At 38.6% G+C, this 18672-nt stretch overlaps 1 protein-coding gene across 1 annotated transcript; it reads left to right on the top strand.

Annotated features, from left to right (window-relative positions):
- Window positions 1-546: 546 nt before the first annotated feature.
- On the top strand, window positions 547-1613 carry LOC138885618 (uncharacterized). The gene is made up of 2 exons (XM_070166584.1): window positions 547-729; window positions 885-1613. The coding sequence occupies exons 1-2, from the start codon at window positions 547-549 to the stop codon at window positions 1611-1613; spliced, it is 912 nt and encodes a 303-aa protein (XP_070022685.1).
- The last annotated feature ends 17059 nt before the right edge of the window (window positions 1614-18672 follow it).

Raw genomic sequence — 18672 nt, 5'->3', positions numbered from 1 at the left:
TCTTTTATGGATAAAATATTTGTGAGGATCACAAAAATCCTTAACAAAATAGCAAAACATAACCAAGCATGGCACTCAGAAGACACCACGGGTGGAATTGCATATGGTACTCCTTCTTTGACCAACAAGATTAAGGAGAACCAAGAAAGAGATCAAGTAATTGCCGGGCTTGCCACCAACATCAATGTGTTGACAAAGATGTTCACTAAAAGCCAAACAAAAAAGGTGAATTTGATGAAAGATGTTCAACCCACATCAAATGAAGATTATGAGGAAGCAAATAATGTTAACAACTCTCAAGGAGGTTATCAAAGGCAGCAATACCAAGGTTCAAGACAACAAAACCAATGGAGGCCTAACCCGTAAGAGCAAGGCAACAAACAGTGGAGAAATGACCTAGGTAGTTCAAATAAAGGGAATTGGAGTAACAACAACAACAACTTCTCAAAAAATCGGAGTTCAAACCCTTATGTTCCACCGAAAGGGCAATATTCAAATTCTCCGCATTGAAAGGAAGGTTCTTCAAATGATTCCAAGTTGGAAAACATGCTTGAGCGAGTATTGCAAAATCAAGACAGGTCCAACACTTCAATGAGGAATATGACCGAGCTTGTCGATTCTCATACCGCATCTATTCAAAAGTTGGAGATGCAAATGAGAGACCTTTCAAGAGAGCAAAATCCGAAGCAAAAAGGCACACTCCCAAGTGACACAATTGAAACCCAAAAGGTAGCGGGAGTAGTCCAACTTCTCATTGCATGGCAATTACAACTCGGAGTGGAAAAGTACTTCAAAGAGAGAATAAACAAGTGGCCAAAGTGGAAGATTCCGAACAAGAAGTTGAGGCATAAGTTGAAGTGTCAATTGTTGTTGAATCTAAAAAGGTCCTGGAAGAGTTGAAAATTCAAGAAGTGAACCGGGAAGAGGTTAAGGAAAAGGTGAAAGAGACGCCAAAAACTCTAGAACCAATTCTTAGACCTCCTCCTCTCCCTCAAAGGCTTGCTAGAAGGGTTGATGATAGCAAACTCGAGAAGTTCTATGACATTCTCAAGCAATTATTGGTAAATATTCCATTTGTGGAAGAATTTCAAGAGATTTCGGGTTTTGCTAAGTATTTGAAAGAGTTGATCACCAAGAAGAAAACCACCAAGAATGAAGTGGTAAATGTGACTCACCGGGTTAGTTCCATCATTGAAAAAACCACCGTTCAAAAGAAAGAAGACCCGGGAGCTTTTACCATTCCATGCACTATTGGGGCGTGCGACTTTGCAAGAGCTCATTGTGATAATGGGGCTAGCATCAACTTAATGCCTCTTTCTATTTACAAGCAAGAAGGGTTAGGTATGCTGAGGCCTACAACTATGAGGTTGCAAATGGCCGATCGTTCAATAAAGAGACTAGTGGGAATTTTTGATGATGTTCTTGTGAAAGTGGGAAAGTTCCTCCTCCACACCGACTTTGTGATCCTTGATTGTGTTGTTGACAAAGAGATCCCTATAATCATGGGGAGACCATTTTTTGCTACTGGAAGAGCACTTATGGATTCGAAACAGAATGAGATCAAGTTCCGAGTTAATGAAAAAAGGTTACATTCCAAGCGAGCAAGGGTATGAAGTTACCACATAAATATGAAAGCATCTCAGTCATTGATGTTGTTAATGAGGTAGAAGACGCAATTGACATGAAGATGGAAAAACAATGCCTTGTTGAGGCATTGGCGGCTATTTTGGTAAATTTTGATGGTGAAGACATGTAGGGGTACATGGAATCGGTGAATGCATTAGAAGGACTTGGGTCCTACACTTATGCTCCAAAGAAACTTTCTCTTGACTTAGAGAATAGAGTTACTCCTCCCGCCAAGCCTTCAATTATTGAGCCGCCGCAACTTGAGCTCAAACCACTTTCACCGCATTTGAGGTATAAATTTCTTGGCTCTAATGACACTCTACTGGTAATCGTTTCTTCTTTGTTGAATGATGTGCAAGTAGAACAACTATTGAGTGTCTTGAGGGAGCACGTGCAAGCTATTAGGTGGACAATAGCGGACATTTGAAGGATTCCCGCCTGAATTTGTAAACACAAGATACAATTGGAGCATTAGAGAAAACCAAGTGTAAAGCATCAATGAAGATTAAAACCTTCCGTGCAAGAGGTGGTAAAGAAATAAATCATCAAGTGGTTAGATGTCGGGGTAGTCTATCCCATTGCCGATAGTTCTTGGGTGAGTTTGGTGAAATGTGTGCCGAAGAAAGGAGGCATGACTGTGATTGAAAACAACACAAATGAGCTCATACCAATTAGAATAGTGACCAGATGGAGAGTTTCCATGGACTACCAGAAGCTAAACAGTGCTACGTGCAAGGACCATTTCCCTATGCCTTTTATTGACTAAATGCTTGATCGGATAGCGGGAAGGTCATTCTATTACTTCTTGGATGTATATTCCGGCTATAACCAAATCAATATCACATTGGAAGATTAAGAGAAAACATTCACATGCCCATATGGGACATTTACCTTTAGCCGTATGTCATTTGGGCTATGGAATGCCCCGACTACTTTCTAACGGTGCATGATATCAATCTTCTCGGACATGGTGGATGAACTTTTGGAGGTGTTAATGGATGACTTTTCTGTGGTGGGTGATTCATTTGAGCATTATCTTGACAACCTTAGACAAGTTCTCAAAATATGTGAATAAACAAACCTTGTGCTAAACTGGGAGAAATGTCACTTCATGGTGGACAAGGGCATTGTTTTGGGACACAAAATATCCAAACAAGGCATAGAGGTTGACGGGGCAAAGATCGAAATCATATCCAAGCTTCCTCCACCCACTTTAGTAAAAGGTGTCCGAAGTTTTTTGTGTCACGCCGGCTTCTATAGGTGTTTTATCAAGGACTTCTCAAAAATTAAAAATCCTATGTGCAAACTCCTTGAAAATGATGCAAAGTTCATATTTGATGAGAAGTGTCTCAAAACTTTTGAGGAATTGAAAGAAAAGCTCACCACAACACCTATTATTGTCACACCCGATTGGTCTCTTCCATTTGAACTCATGTATGACGCTAATGGTGTAGCTATTGGGGCTGTGCTTGGTCACAACATAACAAAATCCTTCACCTTATCTACTATGCAAGCAAGACACTCAATGACGCTCAAATGAATTACACTGTGACTGAGCAGGAACTTCTCTCCATTGTCTATGCTTTTGAAAAGTTTCGGGCTTATTTGTTAGGGTCCAAAGTGATAGTTTACACCGATCATGCTGCTCTTCTCTATATTATGGCAAAGAAGGATGCCAAACCAAGATTGATTCGGTGGGTACTTTTGTTGCAAGAGTTTGACTTCAAAGTCAAGGATTGGAAAGGGACAGAAAATCAAGTTGCGGATCACCTATCTAGGCTTGAAGAGGCAGGGAGACCAAAATAGGACCTTGAGATCAATGATGCCTTTCCATATGAGCACATATTGCCATTGTCTAGCACATTCGCTTCTTGGTATGCCAACATCGCTATCATCTTGGTTAGTGATCTTATTCCCGATGGATTGGAAACTTATCAAAAGAAAAAGTTCTTTTGAGAATGTAGGCAATACTACTAAGAGGAACATTTTATGTTCCAAATTTGTGTTGACAATATCATTTGGCGGTGTGTTCCGGAAGATGAAGTAATGCCAATTCTCAAAGCATGCCATGATTCTTCGATTAGGGGTCATTATGGAGGAAACCGAATAGCTGCAAAAGTGCTTGAATGTGGCTACTATTGTCCATTGATCTACCAAGATGCAGATCAAATAGTCAAGGCATGCGATCAATCTCAAAGACAAGGGTCAATATCCAAAAGACATGAGATGCCTATGAATTTTGTACTGGAGGTCGAGATCTTTGATGTGTGGGGATAGACTTTATGGGCCCTTTCGTGAGCTCTTATGGCATGACCTACATCTTGGTGGTTGTGGACTACGTATCCAAATGGTTCGAGGCAATGGACTTGCATAACAATGAAGAAAGGAGTGTGACCGCTTCTTGAAGAAGAACATATTCACGTGGTTTGGTACCCCAAGGGCCATCCTGAGTGATGGTAGTTCTCATTTCTACAACAAGGCTTTCGCCGGGCTGCTTGATAAGTATGGTGTAAAGCACAAGGTGGCCACACCCTATCATCCTCAATCGAGTGGTCATGTTGAATTTTCTAACAGGGATATCAAAAACATCCTATCAAAAACTGTCAATGCAAACAGGACTGACTGGTCAAGGAAGCTAGATGATGTGTTGTGGGCATATCGCACAGCATTTAAGACTTCCATTGGCACTTCACCATACTGGTTGGTTTTTAGCAAAGCATGTCACTTGCTAGTGGAGCTTGAACACAAAGCCATGTGGGCATTGAAGAAGTTGAATCTTGACTAGGCCGAGGCCGCTAATCTGAGAATGACACAACTCAATGAGATGGAGTAATTCCATCTCCATGCCTATGAGAGTGCAGTCGTGTACAAGGAGAGAATGAAGTTTGTCCATGATAATAAGATCTTGAAGCGGGAGTTCAATTCCGGTGACGTGGTCATGCTTTTCAATTCAAGACTTAAGTTATTTCCGGGAAAACTCAAGTCCAAATGGTCTGGCCCGTTCAAAGTTATGAGTATGTCCCCCTATGGTGCTATTGAACTGGAGTCGGAGGTTAGAACTCGAACTTTCAAAGTGAATGGTAAACAAGTCAAGCATTACCTCGGTACAACAAGATAAAGGCACTTGATAGAACAATTCGCTCTAAAGGATAGTCCAACAGCAGTCCCCACCATGAATAGCCCAAAAAGGGTCAACTACGTCGTGCCGATGTTAAATCAAGCGCTTTTTAGGAGGCAACCTATGTGTGGTAACACTCTTTTGTAGTTTTTCATTTATGTAGTTGAGATTGAGTAGGTTGATGTGTGTGTTAGAGTGCAGGTAGTCCCAAAATATCATGAACAAGATCTTAGTGTTGAGAAAACTGAAGGAAAGAAAGGTCCAAAGTTGGTGACAACTATGCGGTCGCATAATGGCTATGCGAACCACATTATCATTGCAGGCACAGGCAGAAAAATTGGTCAACTTGGTTTTTAAAAATGTAGTAAGTTTTTCACTTATGTGGCCCGCATAACAACTTTACGATCGCATACTGCATCGCAAAGTTAGTTTTGGTTGCCCAGTCATTAGTCCATCGCAAAACATATATGCGATCACATAATGTGTTATGCGATGGACTTAAGCACTGCAAACTCGATAGGTACTAAACCCTAACCTTCCGCATTTTCATCCTCATTCTTATCACATACTAACACGTAAAAAATATCAAAATAACAAAAAAAAATTACAAGCAAGGAAAGAAAAGAGAAAAGATCAAAAATAAAAATTACTCACAAAGCAAGGAATCCAAATCACATGAAGCATATCAGGCTTGCATAATCTTGCTCAAATTCTAGTATGATTTTCTTCTACTCTCGTAATTGTAATCCATTCTTCTTCTTAAATTCTGAGCTCCATGGTCGTTTCCTTGGTCCCCTAATTCCCTATGATTACGGTGAACCTCGTGGTAAGGAATTGGGTTGAGTGACTGTGAGTGTTAGTGTTGATGAAACAAAATGGAGGAAGTCTGAGTACCCCTCTCATCTTAAATCAACTAAATGGCCTATAACAACAATGATGAATCTCAGTAGGTAGTCTTAGGAAAGCATGTGAGAGTGATGTGCATATGGTGTGAAGAACATATGAGTGGGGTGTGCATATTGAAAAAAAGGGGGGCACTGTTTCAATGAAGAAGGCAATCTTTGCGGGCCGCATAATTAGTTTATGGTCCGCAAAGTTGTCGCAAAAGATCCCTAGGTGGTCTGCTGCAAAAAGTTTATGCGATCGTGTTTGCGATCGCAAACCATTTATGCGTTCCGCATACGTGCCACAAATAGAGGCAGACCATTAGCCCATCTGGTGAGAAGAAATGCGACCACTTTGCGGCCGCATAACTAAATATGCGGTCGCTTTTGCAATCGCATAATTATTTTTGCCTTCTATGTTTTGCACATCTATGATGGGTTTACAAACTGCATAGTAGTTATGCGATCGCATAACCCATCGCATAAGCTACTGACTTCTTTACTTTGTCTCAATGTAATTCCTATGCTATTTCACCCACTCACACAATGTTTCATCAATAGGAATGGAACCAAAGAAGTCTCTTCCAATGCAATCATCGATCGCACGTGGAAAGAAATGGGTTGCTACTCCAAGCCAACAAGCACAACAAACCAAACATCAATGGGCTCAAGCAATTCACAATACTTCTGAGCACTCTTCCCTGTCTGAAGAGGAGAAGGCACAGAGTGACCTCAGGCCATTTGTTGACCTACAAGCTGAGGCACGACGGAAAATGGGGGAGGATCTTAATCTCAGGTTTGGAGTCACGGGCTCTATGAATCTGTATAAAGAAGGTCTAGCAAAGAGAAAGATTCTCGAGGAGAAGCAGTTGAGTCTAAACGGGCTGCAAGAGCACTACCCTCATGTGATCGAGAACATCAAGAAGAGAAATGGGAATTCTTCACTGAGGCCCCCGATGAATATAATGAGACACTTATGAGGTAATTCTATACTTTGTATGGTGTATCAAGGACTGCTGAGCATAAAGGAAATAGGATATTTGCACAATCTGTCCTAGTTCGAGTGGTCCAAGTGCTCTGTGATGACGTAACCATTAATGACCTGTTCTTTGAGGAGTGAAGGTCAGGCACAGTTGAGTATGAGGCTAAGGTAGCTAACAAGAACAACGAGCGTGCTTGGATTGCCTTTGTCATAGAAAAGGGGACACCAGCGTGGATTGACCCTAAATACAAGATTTACAAGCAAGATCTCAGACAGGAGGGTCGATATTGGCTCAATTTTGTCACATCCCGTCTGATTCCATCTAGGAATGAAACTTACATCAACATTGAGAAGGCACTCCTCATTGCGTGCATCATGACAGGCATAAAACTTGATGTGGGAGAGATTATATTCAGGGAGCTAGGGATTAGAGCAAACCAGAAGCAAACATCACTTCCCTTCCCATGTTTGATCACTGCTCTCTACAAAGCCGTGAATGTGCCTCCTATGCCAAAGCATGATAAACTTGAGAAAGCTCTCAAAGATATTTACATCACTCGGATTAGTGATGCAGTAGACAAGGAAACTACAAATCAACTAGAGACTTCAATTCCTCCTCCAGCAGACTCAGCAGCACCAGAGGTCCCAGCACTGCCTAACACCTCTTAGGCCCCAGCTACCTCCACAACTACTCCACAACATACCACTGCACAGTCGTAGGTCCCCTTACCAGCTCTTTCCAGGATGGGTCTACTAGCTCAGCATGCCAATGCTAAGGTAGACCGGTGGATAAAAGAAATCTCAAACCTCATCCGGCAAGCATTGATCCCTGTCCAATCCTCAGTAAGTGTTCTTCAACAACAACATAAAACTTATGAGGATCGCCTAATGCACTTTGAAGTGCGTCTTGAGAAGGTCAAGCGGGATGAAGGTTGGAGGTAGGCCTACGCTTAGGAATGTTGATAAATTGAAAGCAGAGCTGCAAAAGATGCAAAATTTAGAGTTTGACTTGACCCCCTTCTTCCCGAAAAAAGGTGACAAGGGTGCCGGCACTTCCATTCCAGGAATGGACTTTGATTTAACAAACTTGATGACAGCTCCAGAGGCATAGAGTGTTGAGACCTCAAAGGCTCCAACTCCTCCTGTGCACATTGACGTTCCTTTAGATGAGGGATCCAGAGATCCCGAGGAGTCTGATGAGGGGGATTTAGAAGATGAGTAAATAGATGAGGATGCACTGGTAGAGGATACTGAGGGACATCGGGACAAGGGTAAGCAAGTTGCTGTTTCTACAATTGAACATGATGAAGAAAAAACGGTTGTGCAGACAACAATTGCACATTCTTTAGTGGATATGATCTCCAAGGCACTTCCATCGACCACTCAGCCATCACTAGGCGAGGCTAGTAGCTCCCAGGCCCCAGACCTAGCCTTACGGCAGGTGGAGCTTCTTGCTCTAGCCCCACAGCAATTGGAGCTTCATGCTCCATCCTCACAGCAGCTGGAGCCTCATGCTCCAGCCGTGGTTGCCACCAACCTGTCCGAGATTCCACCAATTGTAGCTTCAATACCAGTAGATGACCCCACAGCTGCCCCAGATGCTTCAGCTCCTCCGAGCGCATAGTGCGCCCCCGGAAGTCCTTGAGCTTCCTTTTTACATTATCTATGCATGTGTGACAATGCATGATTTTTGGTTGGGGGTGGGGTAGTCATGTTTTATACCCCATGTTTTGTGTAAATATTGTACATAAACTCTTTACTCTTGCAGTATAGTTTCATAGTTTGCAATGAATTCCCTTTGGTTTTTCTTCATTGGGTTCTTTTCCAAGGGTGTAATAGTAGAACCACGACAGTAGCATGAAATTTTTTGACTTATTTGGCGTTGATTGTTCTAGCTTCAAGCATGTGATAAATTGTGTAAATACATGGTACCCTTCCTTCTTTTGCTTATATAAAAAAATATTTTTTTGGTTAGTCATTCTTGTGAATTTGAGGATCGCTCTTTGACTTTATACTTATTCAGAATCTTACATATCTTGATATGAAAGTTTTGAGTTGCCTTGTATTCACTTGAGGGCTGAAACTATGTTAAGTTGAACAATTCATGCGTTATGAGTAAGTGAGGATTTGTATAAATAATGCATATGCATAACTTGTGATGTCTAGAACTTGTCCGGGTTGTTTCTTAGTGCAACTCTCAGGTTAATGATTGGATGCTGAAATGATCTTAGGCTCTCTTTGTGACTACTAGCTAGTTTTGCCCAAATTAACCTCGCTAGTACATTAATTACCCTAGTTACCCCCATTGAGCCTTTAACTTTTCGTTGGCTACCACATTACAAACCTTTACCCCTTCTGTGAAATAATTCCTTCTTTTGAACCCATCCTTCCTTGAACGGGTAAGAATGGGGCTAAAAGCCTAAATTGGGGGTGTCGTTACAAAGTGGAAATTGATAAGGTTTACTACTGTGTGTAGAGAAAAAAAACAACAACCTCAAAGTTGTGTATATAATAAAATGCAAGCTCCAAAAAGAAAAGAATATATATATATATATATATATATATATATATATATATATATATATAGGTAAAACAAAAAAAGAAAGAAAAAGAATAGAGTCTTGTGGAAATTGAAGAAATACTTTGAGGTGGGTCTAGGTCGGTAACTCGAGGTAAATAAGTACTATGTAGTAAAGGAGCATAATGTATGTAGAGTTCAAGGAGGGTACAACCACTACATTCCCAAATATTCATCAAACCCGTCCCTAAATCCTACATTATAACCCGTGAAAAGTCCTTAGTGAGCTACAGTCAATTATTCCTGAGATAGCAGCAAGGTTAAAATAAGGGCAAGGATATGAATTGATACTTGTAGCATGTAGCTTTTGTTCCGAGTGCTAGAGTGTTTAGATTGCATCCCCTGTACATATGTGTGAGTGGGGATTTTCTTTGTTGTGAGTGCGCATAAATTGTAAGACTTAGCAGAAGTTAGGTTCTTGAAGTAGAATACAAGTGCACTTGGCTGTGTATAGCATTTTGTCATTTTGGTTGAGGCTTTAGGCTCACAAGCTGATTAGTCGAATGATTACGTGACAAGTTGTCCTCCAGGAAGGGTAAATAACAAAAGTTACATGCTAGTTAGCTATCAGTCAAAACCATCTACAGTCATTACTATTTGTGACATGTCAGAAATAACAGTAGTATAGAATAGGATAATTTTATTTTAGTTGCTTGAGGACAAGCAAGAGTTCAAGTTGGGAGTGTTGATGTGCCGTAGAATTTCGGCACTTTTGATACCAATTACTTAGATTTTAGCTTGTCTTTTAATGCATTTTTAGTTAATTCTTATCAAGTTTGGTTGTTTTGTAGTGAATGAGACTTGAAGATCCAAAAACATGGAAAAGAAGTCAAAAAGTCACAAAAGGACAGAAATGCTACAAGTATACGACCGCAAACGTCAAATGCAGACCGCATAATCACCGCAAACTAAAGCAGAGTGTTGGCAAAATGAAGAGAAAAATATGAGGTCGCATAACACTTTTGTGAGCCGCATAATGACTGCACAATTCCAATTGAAGAAGCTTCTCAACACATCTGCGATGGGAAAATGTGGTCACATAACAGATATGTGGACCGCATAATTCATATGCGGTGGAAGCCTAGGACTGGTTATTTACAAGTCTACGACGAGAATGAAGGTTATGCCGACCGCATACATGGTTTGCAACTATTATGCGGTCGCAAAAGTTGTCTGCAGGGGCAATTTTGTTTGATTTTGACCATGACTTTTGGTTCACTATAAAAAGAATAACTAGGGTTTTTTGGGTTATGAAGTCCGGAAAAAGGTCCTACATTGAGAGCATTGAATACTCCATTAATTTGGAATCTTGTGAAGAGAGAATCCTACACTTTTGTAAGCTTTATGACTTTATTTATTGCTTTACTTTTGCATTTTAGTATGAGTAGCTAGTTTTAAATACTAAGATTGTGGACCCTAAATGGGTGTAATGTTAATAGGTGTTTAACATTGAATATATATATATATATATATATATATATTGGTTGGTTGATATTTATTCATTTATTGTGCTTTATTCATGGTTGGTGGTTGCATACATTAACTTATTCTATTTTACTCTTTCTTTACTTGGAAAAGTGGATTAGGATTTGGTAGAAATGAATATCAAGAACTCAAGACTTTAAATCTTGTTTAATAAAATCACTTAGGAATAAGTGGGTTCTACTTGGCATAAATTGGTTGTTCTTAAATTACAACCCTTTTATATTTGGGAAAATCATAAAGATAAAATACTACCCAACCATTGGAAAATATTGGGTAGTCATTTAGAAACCATTTATATATTAAAGGACCTTCCATTAGAAATATATCATATTTACACCGATAGCATTACATTTCATTGAAGGGGACACAACCTTGGTTTCCTTAATCAAATTAATCACATTCTTACAACAAAATTAGTTATCTTGTTAAATCATAATTATATCATTGTCTTTTTAAGCTAACGGAATAGAATTACGACTTAAGTCAAGTTTCACATTACTCAAGTAACCTTTTTATACCTGTTCCCTACGGGATTCGACCCCAACCTTGTTGGATTATTATATTTAACACCGACCACCTTACACTATTTAATTAAATTATAATTTGAGCATATCAATGCATTGTTATCGGGTTAAAGCATGCGGGTGGGACTTGTTCCTTGTAAATATTGCTTACTTTGATCATGTTATCCATGCTTAGACAAGGTACTTGTTAAATTGATCGTTCTTACTGCATTTATGGGCTTTTGTGATAATTGAGTATTGTTTCTAAAGTTGAGGTTGGTATTGGGAAACCATTCTTGAAGTAAGGCTTGTTCTTGTTGATTCTATCTCCCTGTTATTACTTGTTCATTGTTATATGAAAGGGAGAGTGTTAATGCACGAAGGATGATGCCATGTTGTATGTGAGTGTTAATGCACGAAAGGTGATAATGTGCCATATTGTGAGAGTTAATGCACAAAGGGTGATGCCGTGCCATATTTTTTAGGGTTAATGCACGAAGGGTGATACCGTGCTGTATCTATTGGTTTGTGATGAAAGTGAGTGTAAAAGCACGAAAGATGATGTTGTTCCGTTATTATTGTTTCATTGTGAGATTGAGAGCAAAAGCACGAAGGGTGATGTCATACAGTTTTATGCATTGTGTTTACTTGTTTTACTACTTAAAGGCATATTAACTATTCTGGTTATCATTTCCGCTGTAATTACCATATTTTGTACCCATTTCGCATGTCCCCTTCCAATAGTACATGTTTAGCTTTTATCTGTTGTTATCTTGTCTATATACTATTATCTTCACAGGTTATTTACATGGGTGTCTTTTCATAGCCTCTATACTACTTTGTTGAGGTTAGGCTCGACACTTATGGAGTACATGGAGTTGGTTGTGCTCATACTACACTCTGCACTTCTTGTGCAGATTTTGGGACTGACCCCAGCTATTCGTGAGGTGTAGCAGCTTGGATTTGCTCATTGGAGACTCGAGGTAGATCTGTTGACGTCCGCAAACCTTGAAGTCCCCTCCTATTTTCCCTATTTTACTGTTACTTTTCGTTCAGACCAGTTGTATTTATTTCAGACCCAGTTTGTAGAAATTCTAGGGCTCGTGAGTTCTGAATCCAGATCCGGATTATTGTAGATATTATGGGCATTTATGTTAATCCGCACTCAGTTTTAGCTTCTATTTGGCTTAATTGACTTTATTTATTGAAATTGAATAAAAAAATTGGCTTAGGATTCTCTAACATTAGTTTGCCTAGCAAGTGAAATGTTAGGTGCCATCACAATCCTGAAGGTGGGAATTTTGGATTGTGACACCAAAATATCTACCACAGACGTTGAACAATAGGATACCATACTATTATAGAAACCAAACAAGTGGTCTTATTGATGATAGCGATGAAATATGAGAAATGTATGATAATTGGAGGCTAGATTATGATGCCATGGGTCCTGATGGATGTGAATAATAAGATGACGAAGAAGATGAAGAAAATTACAATGAAGAATAGTGCTTGATAGTGACGATAATAACGAATGAAAATATTTCCTTTTTTTAATTTTTTTTTAAAGTTTTCTATTAAATTTTCAATGCTAAGTGACAATTAGAGTTAACACTATTTGGAAATACAATTTTATGTCATTGATATTAAAAACACACCATTACAAACATTTATTCCTACTAAATATACTACTAAAAGACTAATAATATGTCTGATAATTGTCAATATTGGATGAACTGCCACCAGGAGCTGAATTGTCACTGCATCCCAAACTGATTGTAGGATATTTACTGCGATTGTGTCTTGTTTAGGAAGACATAGCACATTTACGTATATATATAGTATCCCCAACATCCATTTGGTTTTGTATCCGCATTATTTTTTTAAAATCCTTGTTACAAACCGTTGCAAATGCTTTAGGTGTCCAATAAGACTCACAACCTAATGGTTGGAAGTGCCCGCTATAGATATTTGCATATGCAACCACACAATATTCTCTATTATCATACCTCGTCGTTGCAAACTCAATATGTTAAAAGCACTTCATGGCATGAGAGCGTGGCAAGTGATAAATCGACCATTTACCATAGGAACATAATCGTGTGCTCTCATTGATGGTATGGGTAGTATTATCGCGGCCTCGATGCAAACCGGTGCGAACTTCAAAAATATTTCGATCATTGCAATATTGCAAACATGTATGCCACTGTGACCACTTCTTATAACGCTCAAACTATTGCATCGGTTTTCACATAATTTGAACACCCTTTTTCAATAAGGAGGATGCACTACGGAATCTATCAATGAACCTATCCTCCAGCTACTTGAATGACAACCACAGTATGGCAGTGACTGCAATCCATGGGCTGACTTCAATAATCCATTGAAAGATTCAGAGACATTTGTAGTAAAAATATTCCATCTTCTGATACTATCCTTGTGAAAATGTAACGACCCAAACCGATGAGCCGCGATCGGGCACCCGGTACCTTACTCAACCGAGTATCAATATAACATATATTTCATATCATTCTATCATAGGTAAATGTACCAGAGTAAAGCATGAGGGAATACAAACTTATACATATGAAGTACGGGCCTATAATGCCGATATGATTCTTATATACTCGAAACATAGGCCGACAAGGCCATACAAGTAGCCATATACATGACATATATCTAAAAGCCTCTAAGAATACATAATATCATAAAGGTTGGGACAAGGTCTCGCCATACCAATCAATACATGTACTAATTATACTGACCAAAGAAGCAACTCCAGACGCACCAACACCTTCCACCGAGCTAATAACATACTTGGAGGTCTCTCGTCCCTAGGCAAAAGGGACGTCAGTACGAATACTGTACCGAGTATGTAAGGAACATAAATAAGAATATAACAGACATAGAATGAGATATAGAGTAAATTACTCAACCTGTAAGTATGGATAACTCTGTAAATTATGAAATAATTATAGTATCATGCATATGCATATGAATGTCAAGTTGTGCATAGGTACATGTTTCATACTATCATCAAGCCTCTAAGGGCATCCCATCATATCATCTTGGTCACTGTGGGTATCATCATCAACGTATACCAGCTGATCAGGTGGTGGTGTGTATATAACGCCGTAACCTTTTTCCATATCCCATATAGATATTATATACATATATACGCATATATAACGCCATCTAGTTATGGGTCAATGTATATATATAAATGCATGAAATGCATAAGAAATACGTTAATAAGATTATCTATGAATGCCATAAAAGTCAATATGCCTTTCAGATAAACTTTATCAAATATGTATTTTTTTTAGACCCATGAACAGAAGGTATAATAATAATTCACATGGGGAATCAAGAATATAGACACCTCTAGTATTTCTATGAATAGAGTCATTTATAAAAGTTGTGTATTTTGCTCGTTTTATTTATATTATTTGGATCATGCCAAAAAGAACGAAGTGATAGCCTTAACATATCTAGAGTAGGGAAAAATCCGTATGATATTCTTCGAAAAGGTTGCACTGTATTCTTTTAGAATCACAAAATCTCATGTTGTTATGGTGAAAAGAAATCTCGTTGGAATTGTTTTGTTTCAAGATTAATATCTGTTAATATATGTTCTTTGTTGGAATGAAATCTTCCGTTCTTGAAATTGTTTGGATTTAGGAAGTAGTCTTATAACCAATGAAGACTACAATCCAACCTTTAAAGTCTTGGTAGCTTGTACGTAAGTGTTATTTGCATGACACTTAGATTCCACTTTTCACTTTGTGATATGAGTCATTCCAATTTGCATGGGGGCTGCCACCTCATGCTTTTTAATACTTATCCAATATATCCCCAATTAATTAGGTATTATCTTGTTATCAGGCAATTAACAAATTACCCGCATAATTAAAAATTATCTCAACTTACTTAAAATACTACTCTCTTTTAACATATCTTTTATACCATACGAGCATGGTCATATAGTACCTTGTATGACACTAGTTCATAAATATTGGGTATTAACGCTCGGCCCGTATTTTATCCCAATATGCCAAACTTGGACAAAAAAATCATTTTCTTTGACTTTCTTCCCCTCTCGCCTTCACGAATTTACTCATCATTTGCTTAAAATAGCATAATTCTTATAATCTCCAAATAATCTCATTCCTTGGGCCAATGTCAATTACCTTACGACAAATTTGATATACAATACTACAGGATGCAACAACGTCGTAATTTAATACTGTGAAGCGTAACATCATCGTAATACAATACTGCGGGACGTAATATTGATGTAATATTGCAGGGCGTAACATCATTCCCCCCTTTGGAACATTTGTCCTCGAATGTTGACTGATGTTCTTATCATTCTCATAGACCATAGGTCTTGCGAATACTTTAGTACTCGTCTTGCCATCTAGGCGACTGTTCTATGAATGAATCCCGAAGGCCAAGGCATTCCCCCCTTTTATCCTCTTTCTCACACCACGACTTGTAGTCGGAATCCTTCTAATCTCGTAATTGTTGCTACCTTTTATCATGCAGCCTTTACAACTCTAACTTTGTATATGTGCCTGACTCTTCTCTTCTCTTCCAGCTTTTAGCCAATCTCTAAGCTTGACTTTGTGAATTATTGTTCTCGTAATTATTGTTCATCTTAAGACTGATGACCCAATCTCATCTCGTACTTTGCAATTTTTATCCATCCATTGTTGATTCACCTCAATGTTGATCTACAATCATCCATTGATAACTTGAAATTTCTTACGTAATATACTGCCACTAGGGATACGTTGCATCATGGAATATTTGAAGTGATATTTTTGATCCACATGGGTGATACAATATTATACTTCCATAACCATATTTGATAGCATCCCAATGTGACTCGCCTTACGTGACTATTTTAATCCTGTCCAATTCATGAAGTCCCTTTCTCTTTTTTTTTTGTCAGACCATTACTCAATCGAAGGCCCAAATGTCGTCCTTTATCTATCATAATCACACCCCCATTCTACAACATTCCATTTTTTCTAAATGCTATCAATCTTAGACTCCTTTGAGTTCATTCAGGCTATAATGAGCTTTGTATAACTTAGAGAAACTATGTGTTCTTCTTGTTTTCATGGGCTTAATCCTAAGGACTTATCCATTTTTGTTACCTTCTCACTCTCCCTTTCTTATCCTTACTCATGTCTTCTAGAACCTTGTCGCTTCACCATATAATAGCTTGCGACCAACACATATCTATTTATATTACTTGCAACCTTTCAACTTAGTTGCATCATAGATTTCCTTATTTCTTTCTGGAATGTCAAGCAAGACATCGCATCGTCTCTAACTCTTCTTTATTTTCTTAATCAGGCTTCTCGATACCTAGACCATAGGCTGGAGGATATGCTACTGACGATGCAGCTATTATTCCTAGATATTGAATCCCCGCACTTCTAGCCTTCTATCCGAAGTAAGGACTATTTACAACCTTCTATATTTGAGTATCTCGTATGTTGTCCACCTTAGCCTTACTTATCTTAAAGTCTCACATCATATCTTTTATCTCTTTCATGACCTCCCTTTCACATAGGTATAATCGCATCCACAAATTGAAGCTCTCTTATAATACTAGCACCTCTAGTGCATACACAATCTGATGGTAGCTCCATACTGGTACTCTTCTAATTGGCTCTATCGTAGAGCCGTTATAGAATATGGCTACTGCACTATTTCTCTTATACCTCTGATATTAAAAGTGATTCTACAATGTTCTTAATCATGATGTTTGTATCTTCCTGGGTCCAGTAAGCAGACTCCTAATTTACTTAGTTGATGTAATTCTTTAGGTTCCTTTTTCTTTTGATTAGCCTTTATGTAGTCTCAAGATATCTTCCGATCTGTCGCTCATGGCATTTAATTATTACTTTAGCCTTTTATGGAGGCTATGGAAAACCATGATATAGTCTTCTAATGATTTAATCCTTTGTCTATGACCTGGACCCAATTCTTTCTTTTAGCTTATACCGGAGTCTTTTACAGTTGATCATTAATTGAATAATTCCTTTCGTTCCATTTCAGCTTTCTTAAAATGTAGGCAATTGCTTTTCCTGGTCTTTTTGCCCCCTTTTGCTTGCATACTTAACTTATCTGAGATCTCACGCATGCCGAAGTTTTTGTGCAACTTATATGGTCCCGAATATTACTTTTGGTTTTACTCCCCGGTCATTAGACATGGTAGGTGCAACTTTCTTTTGGAGTGCATAAAATTTTGTAGTTACACAACCCTTTCCTCTTTAGGTCACTGTGCTTTGGTTAAAGCCTTCTTCCTTATTTCCTCAACTAGTCTTTCATTGTGGTACTTGGGGGGGAGGGGTCTTCTAACTCTTGTAAGGCTGCGAGCTTATCACATCGTATGCCTGACAGAATTATTGATGTTCTTCCTCGCCTATAATTACCCGTAGTTACTTATCTCCATGCCCTTGTGCTTGTAGAGTTACCCCTGAACTTATTTTGACTGTCTTCATGGTGGCACTTTCTTTTATTTTCGTAACACTCATACGGTACCTTTTTAACTTCCCCAACTCCTATATGGATATTTTTCAAGGATCACGATGTCATAATTATGAGGCTGAATTCCCCATATTGGGGTTCCCTATGTTTATCTTGCACGATCTGTTGATTTGTCTGTATTCTTTTGTCTAGCCATAGCTAGGCTCTTCTTGAATCAACTACTAATTGCTTGTTGGCCCATTCCCATATCAATATTCCGCATAATCTTTCTTGGGTTATTTCCTTTGTCTTAACTTACCTCATGTACTGTCTCATTATCTATCAATAACATCCCGGGCAGGAACCCTTACTTTCTCTCCCTGATGTCGTGTTTGCATAATGCTTTGGTATCGTAGCATATCTGTAGGCTTTGAATAAGTGCAATCTCATCCCTTTTTCATTTTATTGCATTCTTCCTTTACCATTCCATAATTACTAAAACCACTTAATTCTGAAGTAATGCCATGTCATTCCATATCCCCACTAGGGGAGTACTAAGAGTTGGAGCTACGACAATATGCCTATAGATGTTCTACCTCTTCATTTTTGGCATCCTTTCACATCATCGATGACCCTTATTCTCCTTGTGATAATCCTTATGTACTACGGATAACGAAATTCCTTACTCATAAGGTGACAATTATTATAACTGGCACATACAGTCTCTTACGCTTAATTTTGCTCGCATTGCTTACTTTAGAGAAACGTCTTCCTGAATGACCATTTTCTGAATTTTCATGAATCTTTTTTTGTTGTCCATTATATTATTGTCGGCACGAAATATAAAATTCTCATGATGTCGACCATTACCAAATCACTAAATCCCTAATTCATGTTTACTTTATCTTGTTCACCAGCCCATATTGATCTCTATTATTCTGGGGTCTAGCTTTTCCTATTGGTAATCATGTTTGAGTCACAAACTTACTTCTTGAAATGAGGATATGACT

The sequence above is a fragment of the Nicotiana sylvestris genome, chromosome 2, assembly GCF_000393655.2.
Source record: "Nicotiana sylvestris chromosome 2, ASM39365v2, whole genome shotgun sequence".
NCBI classification, from domain to species: domain Eukaryota; kingdom Viridiplantae; phylum Streptophyta; class Magnoliopsida; order Solanales; family Solanaceae; genus Nicotiana; species Nicotiana sylvestris.
The sequence above is the reverse complement of the archived record's forward strand: the minus strand, read 5'-3'. Positions and strand labels throughout refer to the sequence as shown.